At 38.8% G+C, this 21324-nt stretch overlaps 3 protein-coding genes across 4 annotated transcripts; 1 reads left to right on the forward strand and 2 right to left on the reverse strand.

Moving 5' to 3' along the window:
- Nucleotides 1-683: 683 nt before the first annotated feature.
- Nucleotides 684-4358, forward strand: LOC138223154 (histone H3-like centromeric protein A). Its single transcript, XM_069179106.1, has 5 exons — nt 684-716; nt 1694-1808; nt 2330-2445; nt 2849-2923; nt 3809-4358. Exons 1-5 carry the CDS (start codon nt 699-701, stop codon nt 3938-3940), a joined length of 456 nt encoding a protein of 151 aa, XP_069035207.1. The 5' UTR covers nt 684-698; the 3' UTR covers nt 3941-4358.
- Nucleotides 4359-5042: 684 nt separating this feature from the next.
- LOC102694771 (histone H3-like centromeric protein A) lies at nt 5043-13845 on the reverse strand. 2 transcript variants are annotated; one of them, XM_006638976.3, is made up of 7 exons: nt 13761-13845; nt 10609-10723; nt 9758-9837; nt 9301-9421; nt 8077-8192; nt 7610-7684; nt 5043-6793 (listed from the first exon to the last, which is right to left on the reverse strand). In XM_006638976.3, the coding sequence occupies exons 2-7, from the start codon at nt 10706-10708 to the stop codon at nt 6662-6664; spliced, it is 624 nt and encodes a 207-aa protein (XP_006639039.3). In that variant the 5' UTR covers nt 10709-10723; nt 13761-13845; the 3' UTR covers nt 5043-6661. The 2 variants fall into 2 exon arrangements, with proteins under 2 accessions (XP_006639039.3, XP_015219021.2); XM_015363535.2 differs by lacking the exon at nt 13761-13845 and adding an exon at nt 12898-13168.
- A 2779-nt stretch (nt 13846-16624) lies between these two features.
- Nucleotides 16625-20727, reverse strand: LOC138223152 (chymotrypsin-like elastase family member 1). Its single transcript, XM_069179096.1, has 8 exons — nt 20636-20727; nt 20118-20218; nt 19415-19515; nt 19128-19250; nt 18504-18640; nt 17693-17838; nt 17260-17409; nt 16625-16757 (listed from the first exon to the last, which is right to left on the reverse strand). Exons 1-8 carry the CDS (start codon nt 20676-20678, stop codon nt 16740-16742), a joined length of 819 nt encoding a protein of 272 aa, XP_069035197.1. The 5' UTR covers nt 20679-20727; the 3' UTR covers nt 16625-16739.
- Nucleotides 20728-21324: the final 597 nt, after the last annotated feature.

Consider the following 21324-nt stretch of genomic DNA (forward strand, 5'->3'; position numbering starts at 1 on the left):
CTGTTTATCACAAAGGAGTTCAGGTAGGTAGCTGCATCAGCATGCGTAGGCTGCAAAGGAACAGGTAATACTATTTAATATAACATTTAATAGGTTTATTCCATGCTGAAAAAAAGAAGAAAGAAAATACAACGTTTCGGCCGTGGAGCCTTCTTCAGGTGTCAACAGGAGCCTTCTTCAGGTGCTTTCTTCTGTTTTTCATTATGGAATAAACCTATTACTTGTTTATCGCAAAGTCAGGCAGTGTTTGACCGAACCTGGATGTGTTACTACAGGTAACCAGATAATATTCAATCTTGCTTCGTGAAACCGGACAACAAGACTTTCATCGACATATTTGCTAAAGTTGTCCGGTTGAGTATTCTCGCTTTATGAAATTCCCCTATGGTCATCAGGAAGACCTTCATGTCAACCAACGCATTTACGTTCTGTTCATGTCTTTGAATTGTTCCCTAGCGTGGCTGCCTAAACTGACGAATACAGGCAAATCCAGTTAAACGCAAATCTATTGTGAGTTTACTAATCCATGCTTCTCCACAAACAGCCCAGATCTCGGCTCACAGGCCGCTCAGCCAATCAACGAACGATGTGGTTTGAAAGAAATTATCCAATCAAAATAACATACCAAGACAAGGCGGTGCAAAACATGGCGATGGCTCCTTCCGTTAGGTAACTAACCTATCACTCATCATGCATTCATGCACAACTTTTTCAATGTAAGTTTACACATCCTAGAGGCTCTGGATACTCAATGAGAAATGAATAATATAATTACGCAATATCATGTTTCTTTCGCATAAAGTTATGCTTCTAACTGCATGACCCAATTAAGATGCACACGATTGAATGTATTTTTTACATGTATCTATGGGATATTTCAGACTTGCCGTGATAGGTGTAAAATATCTGTCGATATCGCGTTGCATAGTGTAGGGCTGATGGTGATGTGCAGGGATCAGTACTGCTGGCTACGTTAGATAACACAATATGGGGATTTTTTAAAGCTTATATTATTTATTATGGAGGAATATTTCCTTCTCCATTTGCTTAACCCAATACAACGTAAATGACATTTCCGTATGTTCTTGGTCTGTGTGTTTGAACAAGTCTATTGGCTGTGGCTTATGGACAACGCTTACAGTCATCACCGATGAGAAGTGGGAATGTTTGCTTGACCAGAATCCAAGAGGAGAGCGGTAGTCATGTCCGAACACATGACAGGGGAGACCAGCTTTCCATTTCTCTTGAGAGAAAAACCTCTTTTCACGTGCTTGGAAATCCAAAATGTCATTCCTCTTAATGCATTACTTCATTAAGGAAATATTTTGGGGTTTAAGATGTTACAGTTTTTAAGATTCTTGTGTTCCTTATTACTCTGTGTTTTTCAGTATTTCTATCTTATTGCATGGGATTCCATATTATGTAATGTACAAACAAAGGAACGTGGTGAAATATTGAGTAAACTAATTTCGTTAAATGTTATAAGGCTTTACAAGTTGAGTAAAGTTATTGTTAGTAAGCCTTCTGTTTTTTTTCACGTTTTCTGTACCGCATTTTTAGACTTCAATTAAAAGTGAATTAACAAGCCAAGTCGTGCCATAATGTCCCCTGTTCAGGCAAAGGCAGGTGAGTTAGCTTTCCCGTGTCCAGTACAGCGCATCTGTGTGTAGGTTGATTGTCCTCGTGTATACAGGCTCAGCACGGCAAAATGCGGAATCAGGGAGGCTCTGCTCGTAAGAGGAAGGCTGAGGTCCCTCAGCGCCGAGTTCCTCCCCCTCCATCACCACCCCGGCGATCTGGCAGGGCAGGTCAGTGTGGAGCCCCACCACTGTGACTCGCTGTGTGTTTCTGTGTGTGTCCATCTGTGTCTCTGTTTGCTGGGTGTTGTTTCACTGAGGAACTCAGTTACTGTATTAGCCTCTTTGTAAATTTAATTATGTACGTTAGTGGTGACTCAGACAATGCAGGCAAGCAGATGGGTTAACAGTCTATAATCATCTCTCCCATATTTGCAGCTTAAATCATGTGATATCTAACAGTTTAGGTTTTACATATAAATAGCTTTATATACAGAATCTTTATTGTTTTCTGACTCCCATCACCAAATTAGTGTTTCTCCATTTATCTTTCCAGTGTTGTTGTTTGTATGGTATCTGTCAAGTCCTCTAATTTCTTTTTAGTCGGTTCAGGACTGTATTTATAAACAATGTCCTGCAAACCTAGTAAGAGAACTGCAGGATGGTTATCTGCACGCATACAGTCTTCGTCGTCTTTCTGTTACCTCATCCCTGTGTGTGAACAGTGTATTAACTTGTCTGTTTTGTGCAAGGGGAGAAGCCAGTGAAAAAGCGTAGGTACCGTCCAGGGACCCGCGCTTTGATGGAGATTCGCCAGTACCAGAAATCCACTGAGCTGCTGCTACGCAAAGGCCCCTTTGCCAGAGTGGTAATGTCTTCTCTTTCCCTTGTCAGGGAAAATACATTGATCCTGTGCACTGAACACTGGAATTTAAAACAGAAGAGCACTGTTGGTGGCATTAACGCATACATGCTGTTCTTCGTAGCATTGTGCTTTGCTACTACATTCACGCCACTCAGGAACAGTGAGTGTAGACCGCAGGATCTGCAACAATGAAGCACAAAACAAAGCAGAATCAGTTGGAGTTTAACTCCTGTGGCTTTTTGGAACCTCTACACTCCTATGTAGCTCAATTGTGGGCTTTTCTAGAATCCCCAGCAGTGTCACATCTCTGTAGGAAAGCTAAACTGGTCCACTTAAGCCTTAAGCCTGAGCTAAGTCGATACTTTTCCAACCAGCGTCTGAAATTTCTGACATTGTGTGTTTTCAGGTACGTGAGGTCTGTCAGCAGATGTTTGTGATGGATTACAAGTGGCAGGGCATTGCTATCGGCGCGCTTCAAGAGGTAACACCTTGCAGTAGTTTAGTGGTACTTTATTGTCTAGTCACTCTATACCAGTGACATACATCAGATATGAATAAGTCTTTAAATAATGTAAATTGTTCCAGAAAACCAACCATATCTACTGTCTACCTTTGTCTGCCAATGCAAGGTATACCTGAGATCATACCTGGTTGCCTATTTAATGTAATTAATTGGTCTTTCACTAGTGATAGAGCACAGCAGTCTATGAGCACTTCATTGCCACTTGCTGGACTGTAGCTAATAGTTCAGCAGAGATGGTGCTTTCAATCTTACAATGGTTGTTTTTTCACCTGTCAAATGTGGTTTAACTTGTTTATAGTGATTTGCAGGAGGCAAATCTGTGGTGTTATTTCACTCCTCATTACCTTAAGGTCCGTCTTTACCTGATCATGACTGCTTTGTGTTGTAAAGTCTATGCATATGTTCCTTCACGTTACTTATGTGTAAGCAAGGAAATTAATTTTAAAGACAAATTTTGGATCGTTCAAACTGCTACTACAAAAAGAAATTCTTATGACAAATAAATAGTAAGCCAGTAAGTTATGGTTCAAGTAGAAACGACTTATTCTTGAGTTAGTTTCTAATTAGGTGTCTGAAGATGGCACTCAACTATCGAAACCTTTGAACTGTTAGCCTTGATACAACCTTTGTTTGCAGACATTGTAATGTGAGAAATATTGGTAGAACAATGTTTTTCTGCAAAGGCTTTTTTAGAGAATGCGTACTTGCATCTGAAAGGACTGAAGAATGAAGTTTCATTATTATGGGAGCAGTGTATTTTTATTCTTTTTAAAATTCATGAAATGGTCTGTCTGTTGGGAAATGCGCCCGGTGTCTCTGATCTACGCCCCTGCCCTCTCTTAGGCTGCAGAGGCGTTCCTAGTGCGGCTCTTCCAGGACTCCTACTTGTGCTCATTGCATGCCAAGCGGGTCACCCTGTTCCCCAGGGACATCCAGCTGGCCCGCCGTATCCGGGGTCCTGAGGACCGCGTGTGAGGAGCCAGTCCAGCACCGTTCAGCAGGATGGCCACCAGCTGCTCTCGATAACACATTGATATGTTGCAAAGATTTTTCACTGGCTGGATGATAGTTAGACATTGTTACAGATGCTGTATTTCCAGTGGTTATGTTGGAAATTCTTTAAATGTTTTTTGGGTTTTAGACTCCTGTTTCACAAATGTTTTTTTTAAGTAAAGATTTTATTTTTCTTATTAAAGTTTATTTAATCAAAATATTCTTTGAATTCTCTACCTAAGAATATTAATTTAATAGTATGATGTAACAGTAGTTGACTTGAAAGCTACAGGAATATGAAGTCTCTGTTTTAGAAAGTAATTAAGTATGTACAGTATTTTCTCCTTTCAGTACGATTTTAATGTACTTTAATATCCATTAAATGTCCTTTAACTTTTAACTTTTTTCTCTCAGTGCAGTTTTAATGGAGTGTCCTTTCTCTCTCGTTACGGTGTTAATGTCAAATGAGTCCGATTAAAGTAGTAGCCTCTTTCTTATTACTGCCTACTGTTGCCACTGTACTTGTTCAGTTCAACAAATGACTGAATACTGTAGTATTTGTGGACCATTACAGGCTTTATTCCCAAATCCTTCTTCCCATCCATAATAGTTTTCCTTCCCCCATCTTGCCGTTTATCCTTTTCCTTCCTCCACATCTCTTCTCATAACCCTTGCTTCTTCCTACAGTAGTTTCCTTTTCTGTCCAGTTCTTGTGCTGTTTAAATAGAAGAAAAACTAAACAATGGAAGAAGTCCATGGGGTTGTCCTTTTCACTTCCTTGGAGGATTTTGAATATTTGAATTGGGTCTCAACTTAATAATTCTTCAAGACTAACAAAATAATTTACTTCAGCCTGTCAATTTTCTTTAAGCCCCAGAATGTACCTGCTTGCTCTGGAATGACTACAGAGCAGAGCAGCATTCTTTTCTTAATGTAGCACATGAGATTGCAAATGACATTTGCAATCTCATGTGCTAATTTAACACAGTTTTCCTGAGATAAATTCTTGAAAGTTCTCATTTTCAAAAAGTTAACCAAACCTCAAAACCATCTTTCTGCAAAACAGGACAATATAGGTGCAAAAGGCTCTAACAAAATCAAAAGACTTAGCACATGCTTCAGATGCAAAACAGGACATCAATCAATACAATAGAGCCCAGAAATGGAATACTGGCTATCTTTGCTCCCAGAAAGCTATTCAAAAGATGATAACATCTGATATAGTAACATGGTTATATTACCCCTCACTGTCCTGTCACATTCCGTATGACTCCGTGTCCAATAAGGGTCCTGCCACGTCACTATTAAGCCATGATTTGGACTGTGGTGACCTTTATTTCATTAGAGGTACAGTATTTGTATAACTCCACCTTTCTCTTTCCCATTATCTCCCCCCAGCACTATCACCATGCATTCAGACCCCTTTTTCTTCCAACTACTTGTTCCTGCTCCATCCTTCTGCAAAACTAACTCACTGGTAACCTAATACAGTAAATGTATGCTTCAGTTTTGACTGATGATATACCAATTTTGGCTGTTATCTGTAAGGTTTCAGTCATGGGACTGGTTGCTTTCAGCTGTGAACTAATTAATTCATTTAGTTTCACAAGCCTTACTCTGTTAACTGCAGATTTGCATTCATTGTTTTGTACAAATGTGCTTTGAATTTTGTGTAAACACAGTCATAAATGACAAAAGTGTTTCTCAAATCACACTTAATTTGCGGGACTTGCATTAACCATTTTGAAAAAGTATGTTTCAGGAATTTAATTTGAGCAGCTGAGAAAAACTGTAATATGGTCTATTTTTGTATCCCATATTTTATTAGACCTATTTGGACACCTACCCCAGCTCTGGCACCTCACAATCCTTCATCCTGCACCTCCACAGCGGTGTGTTTAATCTTACTTCCTGTTTTTGATCCTTTGTTAAGTAAAGACCTCCTAACGTCCCGTCAGCTTAAAGTCTGCTATTTTGACACCTGTTTTTTTTTATTTGCAAAAATTACAATACAAACATAATAACCATAAATTACATAATATCAAACACAATAAATAAAAACACAATCTACAAAAAACCTTTAGTAGAAACAGGGTTGCTGTAGACAAGTATAAAGGTCAATTACTTTACTGAAGCATTATTTTCTCCTCCACAGAAGGACTGCAACTGTTAGAATCTTTGACATTTATGCTTTAATTTGAAATCTTTTTTGTCAGTTACCCATGTAACTAATTTGTAATAAACCGTCAACATTAACAACCGCACTTTGACTAACCCTGTAAAACAAAATAGAAACTAATATAACTCTTTTTCCTTTTCCTTACCGCAAACCACTTTCCCACATACTACTTAAAACTACCACTTCCAATGTGTCTTTTCTTGAAAAAGTCAGTAACAGGCTCAGTATTATGTGAGCTATAGTACAGGACTTTGAAAATTGCTCGCAAATAAAAACTATTGGTATTCTTAGGTACAGAATTCAAGCCACTATTTCGACATCATAAAAATTCAAACAACAGAACATACTGTAACAATTTCAAATACAGTCTTTGCATAACATAGAAAAGTTTTCAACAGGAGCTCAAAAATCGAACATAATCATTTCCAACTTAACAGAACTTGTGGAAATACAACACCTGTTACAATGTCTGACAAATATCCAGACATTGTGGCCATCCTGCTGAACGGTGCTGGACTGGCTCCTCACACGCGGTCCTCAGGACCCCGGATACGGCGGGCCAGCTGGACGTCCCTGGAGAACAGGGTGACCCGCTTGGCATGCAATGAGCACAAGTAGGAGTCCTGGAAGAGCCGCACTAGGAACGCCTCTGCAGCCTAAGAGAGGGCAGAGGTGTAGATCAGAGACACCGGGCGCATTTCCCAACAGACAGACAAAATGACCACAACAACCTGGTAAGCCTGGATTTTGCAAAGGCTCACGTATTGAATTCATATTATATAAATACAAGGAGCAGATGATGTGAGCATAAAAAATGCGTCAAGTAGTCAGTACACCAAACATGGTATATTTCCACTCATCAATCTGCTTTCCAACTGCTTCTTCCAATTTAGAGTCACAGGGGAGCCAGATCTCAGCATGCGAAAGACCCAAGGCAGTGTACACCCTGGACGGAATGCCAGTCTATCCCACTGGAATATGTCACGGTTCATAATTATTCAAGATCCTTAAATAATTTTAAACTGTTAAACAAAATAATTTCCCTATAACAAAGCTCAAGATTAATTTCTGTCTCAAGGCTAACAATTCAGGAACATTTAACCACATTTGATATGTGGAAAAACAATCACGGTAAGATCAATAATTGACAGAAGACACTAGGTCTGCTGCTACACTCCGATAGGTGGCAGTAGAGGGCTCAGATTCCTGGGTGATTACATTGCGTTGTACAGATAACCAGGTACAGCTTCAGGTATATTGTACCATGCATTGGCAGACAAAGACAGGCAATAGATGTGATGGGATCTGGCCATTTCTGGAACAATTTAAATGTGAATCTTTATATGTATACTCATATCTGATGTAGATGTAAATATAAATTCAAGTACACAAGTATGTCAATGGTGTAGAGTGACAGTAAAGTACCACTAAACTCAAAGACAGTAGACCACAAGGTAAACCCACAGTCTCACCTCTTGAAGCGCGGTGATAGCGATGCCCTGCCATCTGTAATCCATCAGAAACATCTGCTTACACACCTCGCGTACCTGGAACCACACAACATCTTTAGCGGCAGATCAATCAAGGCTCGAATGGTCCGATTTAATGTCCCTGCAAATGTCTAAAGCTGCTGGTGATTAAAACCCCCCCACAAAACCTTCTAGAATTGAGTGGAGAGACACAAGTAAGCGACTTGAGTTAAACTCCTACTAATTCTACTGTTTTTTAGCTTCACTGCTCCTCACCTCACTCACTGCTTCCGGGTAGTGGGACTGTGGTAGCAAAACACAATGATACCAGACAAGCATGCAGAGTTATTGTCATCATCAGTGCTCTTCTGTTACCAAGAAAACATACAATAAAGAAGTCCATTGTATACAGTGCACTACCTTACTGTATTTCCACTATTTGTGTAGCATGAGTGTGTACAAGACATTACCAATCTGGCGAAGGAGCGTTTGCGTAGAAGCAGATTAGTGGATTCCTGGTACCGGCGAATCTCCATCAAAGCGCGGGACCCTGGACGGTATGTACGCTTTTTCACTGGCTTCTCCCCTTGTACAAAACAAATAATTAATGCACTGTTCACACAAAGATATGAGGCAACAGACTAACCAAAAATATAGACACATACAGTCTGCACTCGCATATCAGTCACACACTTTTCTTCATAAATTTAGAGATTTATATATATCGCATATATCTGTTTATTCCAATATTTCAAAAGTAAGTAACTGCTGTTCAGATAAACACAGTTTTGGTTGGGTATATACTCCTACAAAGCATAAGGTTAGCAGATTTACCTGCCTCAAAAGAAAATATGAAGAGAATGTCAAACTATACTGTATAATGCACAACCTATGTGGCCAGGCTTGGCAATGACTAGTGTACTTCAGTGGTTAACTGACATATGCTCGAAATTATTTTCCCATGGCATATTGTATGACTGGATCACAAAAAAGACAAATTTAAGGACCTTTACAGGAGCAGCACTTTGCATTCAGTTGTGTGTGTACTGATTTTTTTATTGCAAGAGCTGACTTTACAAAAATTAAATGATTAAAGTGACAGATGACCATGCCATGCATGACCATGACCATGCAGTATCCACGCACTGCCTAAGAACGGGAAGTAAAATTATCAAGGATCAAAACCACCCTGGAAATGCACTTTTTATAAGAGCCTGGTCCTCTAGGTTCAAAGAAAGCTTCTACAGCACAGACATAAGACTCCTAAACTCCACCTCTTAAATTCTCCACCCACTTACACCCCTCTGTTTTGCATTGAACTCAAAACACAACCACAACTTTGAATTTGTGAATCAGAAAGCAAAGTGAATTTACAGCCACTGCTGAACTTTGCACACAGCTTTGCTATCTAAATGTTTGTTAAATAATAGCTGCTACCCTGTTATTGTCTCCAAGAATTGAGATGTAATTTGTTATGTCATTTTCTGTCAATGTTATGTAATATTTTATGTCATTTGTCATGTTTGAGGAAAACACGGAAGTAAGCATTTCATTGTACTCAGGAACACGTGACAATAACCCTGAACTAAAATTTGAAGGGAGGCCAATACAATAACTGAGACACAGAGGGACAGACAGGCAGATGAAGACACACAGAAACACAGCGAGTCACAGTGGTGGAGCTTCGCACTGACCTGCACTGTCAGATTTCTGGGGTGGTGGCGGAGGGGGAGGAACTTGGCGCTGAGGGACCTCAGCCTTCCTCTTACGAGCAGAACCTGGCTTTTCCTGATTTTGTATTTTGCTCTGCTGAGTCTGTGTAGACAAGAACAATCAATCTACACACAGATGTACTAGACTGGACACAGGCAAAGCTAAATACAGTATTTATCCCTTGTGAGTATGTATCCACTGTGTGTACAGTATGTATCCATTGTGAGTGTATATCCAATGTGAGTGTACAGTTTATCCATCATGTGTGTGTATCCAGAGTGTGTGTATCAAGTGTGAGTTTACAGTTAATCCAGTGTGTGTGTGTCCAGAGTGTGTGCTTCTAGTGTGTGTGTATCCAGTGTCTATCCAGAATGTGTGTAGTTTATCCAGTGTGTGTGTATCCAGTGTGGTGCCCAGTTGAAGTGCAAAGGACATTACTGCTCTGGTGGAAGGGCCCCTGCGTAGCTGCTTGTTAGTAGGTTCCTGGACCGGGCTGACCTCGATCATAGCACTGGTCCCTGGAAGAAACATACTTTGTGCATTAGCATCTCTCTGCTGGGAACCTGTGGTGGGAAGATACAAGGATCCTGTGCAGATTCAGGCACGGGTAATAGATGAGGAAGGCGAACAATCCAAAACGAGAGGCAAGGTCGTGGTCAAAAGGCGTAAGGCAAATAGTAATCCAGGGAGAACTCCGGTAGCAGACAGTCCGAGGCGAGAGGGGAGGTGCAAAGTTGAAAAGGCAGAAGAGGAGTCCAATAACCAGAATAAACGAGGTACAGGAAAAAACGCCAGGTAGAGCTCTCAAGGAGTAGACTCAATACCGAGCAGCGGGAAGCAAGTGAAGATGGTATAAATAGCACTGTGCACCGCACGGTGGAGTGTGTGCAGGTGGTTTAACTTGTGCGGCGGCGTTTGTTAATAATCACCCGCTGCTGGTGATGATTAGCTCGCTTAAGAGTCGGTCTTGACTGCCTGGTGGTCGTGACACTCTCCCTCTATAACACAGACCATTTAATGCACTGACCACAAAGAGAGACAAGGCAACAGACTAACCATAGACACAAATGTGTAAATACGGTTTGTGCTCACATATCCACCAATGTGTTTCCTATTAAGCTTGCAGACGCTCACTTGCAAAAGGATGTGACAGATAACCAATACAAATGATACCACTGGAGTGATAAAATGGAATATTACAAATTCAGTGATAGGAGTCAGAAGAGAACCGACATCTACACGTGCTGGCTTAAAACAGGAACTGCTAAAATCATAAAGTAAATCATGACCTGGTCTTTCGGATCGCTGGGGTGGTAAAGGAGGGAGGAGATCTTGGCGCTTAGGGGCCACGGCCTTCCTCTTGCGTGTAGAAGCTCTTGGATTCACCATTTTGCTGTGCTGAGCCTGAGTAGACATGGAAAGCAAATCCCAAGACAGATCTACTAGACCAAGGATACAAGGAAACCTAGCCATTTTTGCCTGAACAGGAAACATAAGATGAATTAACAAGCCCTGCCCTGCAATTATATCTGTAAACTAACATCACTTGTTCCCCCCTTTCACATGCCTGCCTCCAAACCTACCAAAACCAACATGAGAACAAGCCAGTATATCATTCAATACTGTTCTGTCAGTGTTTTTCAACCTGCAGACTCTCACCCATTTTAGAAGGTGTGAGAAGTAGCAGAAAATAGATTATATGAATGCAATTTACCAAGAGTGATAAAAAAGATTAATATTAAGGTAGAAAAGCATTTAGGTCTAACTTGGCTTAAAGTCTGAAATGCAGTACAAACTAAAACACATGACAAAATGGAATGCTTGCCAACAATGATACTACTTTACACATGCATAGCCTTAAAAACTTTAATGCTACCTACTGTAAACCATTTTCACTCTATATCTGACCTACTTTTTCTTGGAAAAATTTTAGAATGTATTGTTGCATTTCATTAAACAGGAAACTCAATGGAACCCGTCTGATTTCAGACAATTACACAACACACAAACTACCCTTGTTAAATGTTAAAGCTACTGTATTCTTATGATTGCGGAATACACAGGAGGTTATTTGCAATGATGCAGACGTAGGGTTTCCCAAAAAATGAATTTATATTTATTTTTAATGCAATTTCTAGAATACTTAGTGGTATACTTTGTGTACTGTTATAAATCGCAGGCCGCACTGTGTTCGAAGTAATTTTGCGCGGTTAGTGATTTTTTTCAAGTGGCAATGCTAGAGTAGAAAGAATGTGTAAAGTGATATAAAGTGCTTCCACAACTTAAAAAATGAAATCATTCACATTAGAAGAAAAACTTTAATTTGTAAGATTAATTAATGCATCTAAATTGGCTCAAGCAGTTTGCAAATCCAGCGAGTTCCTACAAAGGTAAGATTTTTGTAAAATGCAAAACTATATTCGAATGAAAACAACTTATTTCGATGTTAGAAAAGCCTTTTGTATTTGCACACAAACTGAAGGAACAAACTACAGTATTGCACCTGTCTTTTCGGTGCAAAAGCCAGAGGGAGTCAATAATTTCATATCTTGTTTGTATGTACATCTTAATATAATGTAAACTGTATTAAAAGCAACCACCACATTAGAAAAAAAGTGACTATGATGTCCAAATCAGGATGGTAATGTGTCGTTATTATGGTTCATTTGATGAAGCTACTCATTCCTACATTTAAAAAAATATTGAAATATTAATTTCTAGCTACTGCTAGCCAGCAAACTCAGAAAGTAAAATTAATGATATAATTAGCAATGATAAAACTTAACAAAAGCTTATTTAGAAAAACTGGCAGCAGTGTCGGAGCTGTAGTGACAGAACTATCTAGACGAAAATTAAACTTCAATATTGGACTTATTTTGAGTATTCCTACCTTAATTTCTTTCAATAAAATTGCTGATCACGCGTGCTTCCCTACTTGCAACTAATACACTAATAACATTCAATTAACTTCTCTGCATCCCCGCATTCAGTACCACCTTTTGGCCAATAGAGTCAGGGATAAACTATGAGTGACAGGATTCTGACTGTGTTACGGCGTCTCTGGAGATCTGGAGCCCCTGTATTTGAACAGGAAAAATGTCCTTTCCCTGACAGAAGCAATAACAGAAAAGACATGTGTTGTTGTTGTTTCTTTTTTCTAGTGGCAACGCTAGAGTAGAAAGAATGTGTAAAGCAATAAAATAAAAATAAAAAATAAAATCATTCACATTAGAAGAAAAACTTGCGTCATTCTATACTTTTTGTCAATGTTTATTTACATATTATAAAAATATTTGCTTTATTTAAGTGAGGTTGCCTTTTCCAGACACGAATTCCAGACCATTCATACACACGGAAAGACATGCAAACATACTGCACTGCACGTGCTTCCTAATTTACTCCAACAGGTATGCAAACACACACTGTGCATTAAAATAAAATAAAGCTGTAAAATAAAAAAAACCCTTTCTTTATTAATTAATTTATTAATTTAATTGGGTCGTTTCTGGTCGCCCTGAAAATATGCAGCAGGCCGGATTCACAGCCCGATCCTATTAGAACAGGAAAAATGACCTTACCCTGAGAGCAGCAATAACAGAAAATACATTTTGTTGTTATTATTTCTTTGTCACTCCATGTAAATCAGCTGTTCGCTCACTTTTTATTACTTACAGAACATATGGATGGAATCATGACAAACAACTTTAGGATTATCTTTTACATTTTCAAGCTACAGGGTAATAAGTCATTCCTTGTTATTATTTTATGGCGTCATGAGCACAGCGTTTTCTTAGACTACTCTAAAATGCAAAGAAAGTATTTGCAGAATTTCCGATATTGCACCAATCACAGTACGTCTCGTAAATATGCCAGCAATGCATTAACATCAAGATTAATTAATGCATCTTAATTGGCTCATGCATTTTGCAAATCCAGCGATTTCCTAAAAAAGTACTATTTTTTAATGCAGAATTATATCCGAATGAAAACAACTTATTTCGATGTCGTCATTAGAAAAGCCTTTCGTATTTGCACACAAACCGAAGGTCAAAACTACAGTATTGCACCTGTCTTTTCAGTGCAAAAGTCAGAGGGAGTCAATAATTTCATATCTGATTTGTATGTACATCTTATTATACCGTAAACTGTATTAAAAGCAACCACCACGTTAGAAAAAAACTGACTATGATGTCCAGGATGGAAATGTGTCGTACATATGGTTCATTTGATGAACTCTTACGTTTAAAAAATATTGAAATATTAATTTCTAGCTACTGCAAGCCAGCAAACTCAGACAGTAAAATTAATTATTTAATTAACAATGATAAAACTTAACAAAAGCTTATTTAGAAAAACTGGCAGCAGCGGACGCTGCGGTTGTAACAGAACTATCTAAACTAAAATTAAACTTTAATATTGGACTTATTTTGAGTATTCCTACCTTAATTTCTTCAAATAAAATTGCTAATCACGCGTGCTTCCCTACTTGCCACTAATACCATAACTCAAATAACATTCAATCAACTTCTCTGCCTCCCCACCTCCAGTACCGCCTTTTGGCAAATAGAGTCAGGGATAAATTATGAGTGACAGGATTACGACTGTGTGTTACGGCGTCTCTGGAGATCTGGAGCCCCTGTATTTGAAACCGCAGTTAAAATTAGCTTGAAGTTTGAAAATGATTTTGGCACGCCAGTGTCTCCAGCAAAACTGTCCTTTTTACAGGAGCTCAAATGATTTCAGAAGAAGTAAGCTGCAAGTGAAGTGAACTAGGTTTAGTACAGACAGCAAGGGGCAGTTCTCATACTGATGAGAACTACTGACTAGTTATTTATTTTAATTGTTCTGAATAAAACCCCCATACAGAGAATTATTAGAGTAGCAAAACCATGAGTTCATCTGCTGCCACTGGACACAGATTAATTGATAGTAATAAATAAAACCATAAAACAACATAAATACACAGATTGAATGGATTCAATTGATCTTTGAGTGATGAACACTAATTTGTGACGGGGAATAAAACCGTTCATACTCTGGCTAGAAAGAGACAGACTGCTACTATTACGGCACAATTGTCTGTAGACCTAAGGATTGTATGGATGGGGAATAGATGGACTGAGAAGAGTTTAGCAGGAAAGACCATCCTGGGCAGAGAAGTGTTTAAGAATGTTCACTAGGAATGACAACACCCAAGATCAAAGCCTAATGAACTATTATGGAACTGATATTTGGATTAACCTCCTTGGCTGAGGGTCAACCTCCTGGCCATAGGACGAGGAGGCCAGGACCCCCACCCAGGGTAACCAAGGGTAACCAGCTGCAGAGGTGGAGTTGGGGTGGAGGTGGGATGCAAAAGTCACACGCGAGGGAGAGAGATGTCAAGTTGGTATTTATAGCGTTTGGTGGAGGAAGGACGAAGGGAGTGATTGCTAATTACTGTCGGCTTGGAACGATTGAGTTTGGTTGTTGTCATCCCTCCCGAACTTTTGTTATATAAACTCCATAACGAGAAGGAACAGTGTCAGGGTTTGGGAGAGTAGAATCAGTCTCAGGGTGTGGAAGTGTAGAACCAAAATAGGCAGGACCTGGCACACCAACACACCCAGTTTGTCAGGCAATTTGTAGAGACATTTATTATTTATTTCAAAAACAAAAAAAGCAAAACAAATTGAAAGAATAGAAAAAGCACAGTCTTTGAATAGAAAGGCAAAATCCATCCACTCATCTTGTTCAGGGTCGCAGGGGAGCTAAAAATATCGTCAACAGCACACCAGTCCATTGCAGGGCACACACAGACACAAACACTCACACACTCACACTAGGCCAATTTTTCCAGAAACCAATTAACCTACTAGTGTGTTTTTGGACTGTGAGAGGAAAGCGCCCACTGGAAATCCATGCAAACACAGGGAGAACATATAAACTCCATACTAACAGCAGAGATAGCACAGGTAACTGAACCCAGGGACCCACTGTGCGATGATACCACTGTACCCCTGTGCCTTAGGAAGGCTATAGTGACTCTCAAACACTGTGTATAAAAGGTAAAGCAAAAATCTGTTACATTTCCTTCACCCTTTTGGCATGTTGATACAAGCAATTATTGAGGACAATATTTTTTGAGGGGAGAATAATAAAAATGCTGGGGTTTTTCAATATTTAAAAACAATGAGTTCAAGCAGGGATGTTTACCCCTTGAAGCTGACATTAGAGACAGGTAATCCCAGTGGATCAAAGTACATTTTCTGGAGAATTTTTGTGGTTAATAATAAACCACAGGTGTAAGAAAGTTATAATAGAAATTCAGAAGGAAGGGTAGACCTAATCTCACACTCGTCAGCTCACCAGCATATATAAGTCTCGCAACTGGGACTCACTCATAGCCCTCACACCACCCATTCAACAATGCCCTGGGTCAGTTCTCACAATACTGGGGGGTATGGGCTGTTAACTCTCTCAAACAGGTGAACTACGTCAAACATACACTGCATTTTTCATACTGAATAAACTACTGAATAAAGGAAAACACACAAAAAAAAACATAAAAACACTGGATAAAGAACAGAAGGAGGAGACAAAGAAGAGATAGAGAAGAAGGAGAGGAAAAAAGAAGAAACATCATCATCTGTCTCTTGCTCTATCATGTCTACTGTATATTTCTGCCTTTTTTTGTGGCATGGTAGAGGACCTTGCTCTGATCAGTCTTGGAGACCAGAATCTAGCAAATAAAGTCGAGCATTGTCTTTGAGAGCTTGCTGTCATATAATTTTTAGAAAATACTGATTTCATTTATTGTAGAATCTTTTAGATAAAGAGGATTCTATCCTAATTTGATGATGCATTTTTACAATAGGGAGAGAGATTCCATTCTCTCAGGAAGAGATCCATTGCTGAGTTGTATTCTTTTATTGAAAGTGCTGGGTATTTCACTACGCCTCTTCCGCAACCCTGTATTGGATAAAATAGTATTTCTCTTGTTGGCCTGTAAAGGTACTGCAGAGTGTTTCAGGTTACAGGCTTACGTGTGCGTTTTCTAAGTCTGTTAGGATGCAGGCCTCTGGAACGCGTACAGTAGTTTTGTGTGTTATGTAACATTTAATGTTATATGTTGTGCAATTTTTTGTGTTGTGTGCTTGTGTTATAATGTTGTTCTTGTTACTAAATACCTGTCCAAATGTAGACTCTGATATTGGGAAAACATCTATTACTTTGTTCAAATTGCTAATGTCTTTATTTACTTTAAGTTAAATGTGTCAGTATCAAAATATAGCAGATATAGAGTACAAAATAAAGATAGCTTGCTTTTGCAAGAAAAATGCTTTATTGCTAGTAAATTACACATATAGATGTTATTGTGCATCTCTTGTCACACAGCAGGTGTCAGAAATGTTATCCATTTACCACAGCCCACTGATACTTAATAACTGGCGATGACCTAGAAGAAGAGAAACACACGTCACCAAGGTGGCCTGAAGGTACCAAAAATTAACTAAGTTTTGACAGCATTCTGGAAAATGCAGCATGGATGGTACATTTTTCAATTTGTACATACTGTTATAGTTAATGATATTTTTTTATGTTATTTTGTTTTACTGTATATCTGCATAAATATACAGTTTTATATAGAAAGAAAAGCACTTTTAATCTGCTAAATTGTATAAAAGAAAATGGAAGCCAACATTTTTCTGGGCTACACAGATCATGCAAAGAGTTATTAGAGCTCAAGCCTGCAATAGACTCATTAAACATATGAACAACAGAGCACATTCAGTTGTAGGACATATGATAATATGTACTTTGTGAAGCAGTATTATTCCAAATTGTATGTTTAATATTCCAAATTCCACTTCTTTAGTGGCAAATTTCTTTAAAACACCCCCTGCCTGCAAATGCAAACCCATCAACATTTGTCATCAAAAACAAAGTTTTGGACTTACACTGTTGATCCAGCTTGTGTATGCTGAGACACGTGTGAAGACTGTAGGCTTCCTGTAAACATTACAGCCTAATGAAGACACAAAGCTGCTCACTCCATGAACTTGGTATCTTCCACTGACAAAACAGTTCAGGGGTCCTCCAGAATCCCCCTGCAGGACAGAGCAGATTACAGAGCAAGGGGAAACATTAATCATCAAAGCTCTGGCATTTGAATAGTACACAAAGACAGTCCTTGCAAACAAGTCAGTGTGTCAAAACTTACACCTAAAGAAATGTTTTTTTCTGGGATAGCCATCTTCATGATTAATGCAAACAATCGAGTACTTAATGCAGCTGTGAAACAAAATACAAGCTTAAGATCAAACAAAAAAAAAGCCACAGCTACAGTAAAACAATAATGACAGAACTGATATCTGGAGTGGATTTACTTACGTTACAACCTGATCTGATTCCATCTCCACCAGCACAGATCATGGAGCTCTTAACAGTTGATCCCCACCAGGAGCTGCTGGAGCAGGTGGTGTAGTCTACACTGGGGAGGCTGGCCTGCTGGAGGTTGGCTGCCAGCTGTCCATTGGCTGTTAACAACATTTCTGATGTTACTATGAATTTATAGCAATTTATAATCCCCAGTGCCTACAACACAATTCTATTGTGAACTCTGAAGTCTCCAGGTGATGATTCACTGATATTTCCCACCTAGAATATAAAGCAGTGTGTATGTTTCTCCGGCACACCTGTGTTTTAAAAATATTTAATACCTTGTCATGGGCCACATCAGTACTAACTGGAGACACTCAGAAAGATGTAAGAATCACTATTACACTAAGGGTTGAGAGAGTCCTGTCTGGCTAATTACCACCTTAGATTTTTGGCACACAGTAATGTTTTATCTGTGCTCAGAGTACTAATTTATTTCTGGCAAAAGGAAAGATGCCTGAGTTTAGAGGAAAGTATCATTACTAGTGAGGGAGAGTCTCCTTTAAAACATTTAATGCATCTTTTTAAAAATATTTGAATGCAACTTTTAACAATGTAATTGCATGTATATGCTAAGTAAAGTGCTTTTTTGCAACAAAGCACGCAGTATTTTATTATCTTCAATCAGTTTATTTATCTTCAGTTTGAATACTCATTTCATCTGAATACATTACAGAACTAATAAGGATACACTGATTTGTACTCCTGTTTAGATTCAAATGGGTTTTGTCACTCAGAAGACATTTTCCTCTTACAAACTTACTGCTAGTAAGTCCCCATCCAGTGATGTAGCACAAACTGTTTGAAGGAAGGATGTAGCCACTGCTGGGCAGTGTCGCCAGAGCAACATAGGAGTTCAGAACAGCACCCTGAATCAGCTTCACCATGGCAATGTCATATCTGCACATTACACAGGGAGCAGAGGAAGAGACCAGTTCAGTCAAATATATTTCAAAGGAAATAGGCCCAGAGTGAAAAACACAGACAGGCTCTGAACACACAGGTGAATATAAGCAATGGTTCACTTTCAAGGCTAGTTCGATAACTTTGTGCACAAACTCTAGAGGACAATATCATTGATTTAAATATAAACTTTTAGGTTCTGGGGAAAGGAATTGACATAAGCTAAAACAGGGCAGGAAATGTTGTGAAGAGGAAGTGAACAGGAAAAGATGCCCCTTGCCCTCCCTGATATCTCAAATCTCCTGTCTATCTCCATAACAGGTTATGCTGAGAAAAGCATCATAATCCTCTGATAGCTTTTATAAGTCATCTTCCACTACAACTTTTAAAAACATGCTTATTTAAACCTATTGATTAATCTACTGACCAATTCAGAAATAACAGAATCTCCCAAAACATTTATTAAAACAAATGCAACACAAACCCAATTGCAGCATTGTTAGACCAGCTGGGGTGAACCACAGCCTTTTCCACAGGAATGAGTTGCTCCTTCCCTTCAATCCCATTAATATTGTGTTCTCCCAGAAAAGCAACCATAGATGTTCCACTGTTAAAGGAAACAGAATTTTTAATGACGTCTTCTTCCCTGATCAGGTAGGTGTAATATCAAATATGAAGAAACAGGAGAGGGAAAAAGCTTTGACCTTCTATGATGCAACACTGAATTCTGTCCCTTTTCCCTGTCCTAATTAACTAGAGATAGTCGCATACCTTTGGATGCAGTGGGCAGCTGTCAGAACCCACCGGCTGTGAATCAAAGTGCCGCCACAGGTGTGGTACAAACAGCTACTGGAGAAAATCCGCAACGAGACCTGAACCCAGCACCAACAATAAAAAGAACACTGTGTGAGGACAGTAAACAGAAAATATGAACATGATGCATTCAAGATTCCTTGCTGTGCGAGCACTTCATCCAGACCAAACCACTTTATATAAAACCTCCTCACTTTACTGTTTCTACATGAGTTTCATTAAAAAACCTTCACAAGATATCTAAATGCATATTGGAAATATTTAAGTGCCGACGTTGACTTTGTATAATGCTTTAATACTTTTGTTATACAATATAACACTTGATATTCATGTCTATAGGTCAACCAAAAATTACATAATACTAAGATGAAAGAGCTGTAAAAAATTTATTTTCCAAAAATAAACTTAAAAATCAAATTCTTAAAATGATTTTTCAGTAGTTTTTAAAGATAAGCCTAGATTACCTATTACAAGCAGCATTATACTACAACTGCTACACGTGTATGGTTCTTATTTTTTTAGGCCTTTTCCTTATATGACAAATCAGTTATTTACTCCAAGTTATGCTGCAGTGAAGTCAGCACTATCCTGCAGTCCAACGTCATGAGTCTTCCTCAGATCGTCAATACTTTTCAATTCTACAAGAAATCTGCTCTCTTACCTGCCAAGGCCAAGAGTAGGGAGTGACAGTCACCCCTCCTACAACACGCTGGGTTGTATTTCGCGGTGCTTTCTCCAGATACTGCACCTCATCTGCATGTCCTGAAATCATGGAAAGAAAACTCACTCTTCAATCATAAACCCATTTTTGTTACTACGTATGCCCTAGACATCTTGATTGGAAGAAAAGAAACAATGTTACTCTGGAATCTGACACTTCCATTGGGAAAGGATCCGTTCCAGGACTGTTCAACTCCGTCTCTGCCAGGCTGTTCCATGGATGTTCACAGTGTCTCATGTCACTTTATGTTTGTGTTCCTGCTAATAACTGAATTCTGTGAGACTCATTTTGAAATAGCAACTTGTTTTTATTGTTTTCACAGACTTCATGTTCACATGCATTTCAATGCAGAAAAGACAAAATGATTTTAATTACACAGAGTTCTGTTTATGGCCTTGTCATATTTGGTAGTGCTTTACAAAATAATAAAAATAACAGTCATATAAAATGCAACTTACCAGGCAGAATGAGGAGCGCGGCTAAAACAACATAGGGCAGCATCTTGCGAGTTGTCCTTCTGCTCTTGGTTAGCACTCAGTGAGTTTTTATACCCAGTTGCTGTGTGAAACAGAAACATTCCACATTCCTTTGCAGGAAATGTCTCATGACAAAATGCGTGACAACAGACATCAAACCTGCTACTCCACATCTTTCATGTGTTTTTACTTCCTAATTCTGTTCTGTTGAATAACATTCAAAAACCAGAAAATCCAAAGATAGCAGTTGAGTGCTTATCATTTATCATATTTAATACTATAAATTTAGATAAGTTTACAGATTGTTCTCATTGTGTTGGTTAAGTTATTTACTTAAATATATAAATGCTCCAAGGACTACAAATGTAACCTGGTTTATAAATTGAAATCTAGAGTACAACACAATTTCTGCCCTGTAATTAGGGCCAGCTTAGGTGACTACCAGACTGCCTAGGGCCCAGAAGCCACCAGGGGACCCCTAAATATGTTTTTTAGATCAGCACCTTCAAATATGAGTCAGAAATTTCCTCCAGTTTCCTCTGTTGCTGCTGTGCTAGGCTAATCTGTTTGTTAGTTATAAAATATAATATTATTAGTTGTAAATGTAAATGTAGGGGTTTATTTCACTGTCAATGTACTGTAGTAAATGACTCTCATGTTTGCCAAAGATG

The sequence above is a fragment of the Lepisosteus oculatus genome, chromosome 15 (genome assembly GCF_040954835.1).
Source record: "Lepisosteus oculatus isolate fLepOcu1 chromosome 15, fLepOcu1.hap2, whole genome shotgun sequence".
Taxonomy (NCBI): Eukaryota; Metazoa; Chordata; class Actinopteri; order Semionotiformes; family Lepisosteidae; genus Lepisosteus; species Lepisosteus oculatus.

What these genes read in the sequence shown, in the direction of transcription:
- LOC138223154 (XM_069179106.1), top strand. An exon ending in CCGGCGATCTGGCAGGGCAG is followed by an intron (nt 1,809 to 2,329) that starts GTCAGTGTGGAG and finishes GTTTTGTGCAAG; the next exon opens with GGGAGAAGCCAGTGAAAAAG. An exon ending in CTATCGGCGCGCTTCAAGAG is followed by an intron (nt 2,924 to 3,808) that starts GTAACACCTTGC and finishes GCCCTCTCTTAG; the next exon opens with GCTGCAGAGGCGTTCCTAGT.
- LOC138223152 (XM_069179096.1), bottom strand. Translation starts at nt 20,678, where the DNA reads ATGCTGCCCTATGTTGTTTTAGCCGCGCTCCTCATTCTGCCTG. An exon ending in GCTGCCCACTGCATCCAAAG is followed by an intron (nt 19,251 to 19,414) that starts GTATGCGACTAT and finishes TTCCTTTAACAG; the next exon opens with TGGAACATCTATGGTTGCTT. An exon ending in TGGATGGGGACTTACTAGCA is followed by an intron (nt 17,839 to 18,503) that starts GTAAGTTTGTAA and finishes TGTTGTTAACAG; the next exon opens with CCAATGGACAGCTGGCAGCC.
- LOC102694771 (XM_006638976.3), bottom strand. Translation starts at nt 10,708, where the DNA reads ATGGTGAATCCAAGAGCTTCTACACGCAAGAGGAAGGCCGTGGCCCCT. An exon ending in GGGGCCCTTCCACCAGAGCA is followed by an intron (nt 9,422 to 9,757) that starts GTAATGTCCTTT and finishes TTGTCTACACAG; the next exon opens with ACTCAGCAGAGCAAAATACA. An exon ending in CCAGAAATCTGACAGTGCAG is followed by an intron (nt 8,193 to 9,300) that starts GTCAGTGCGAAG and finishes GTTTTGTACAAG; the next exon opens with GGGAGAAGCCAGTGAAAAAG.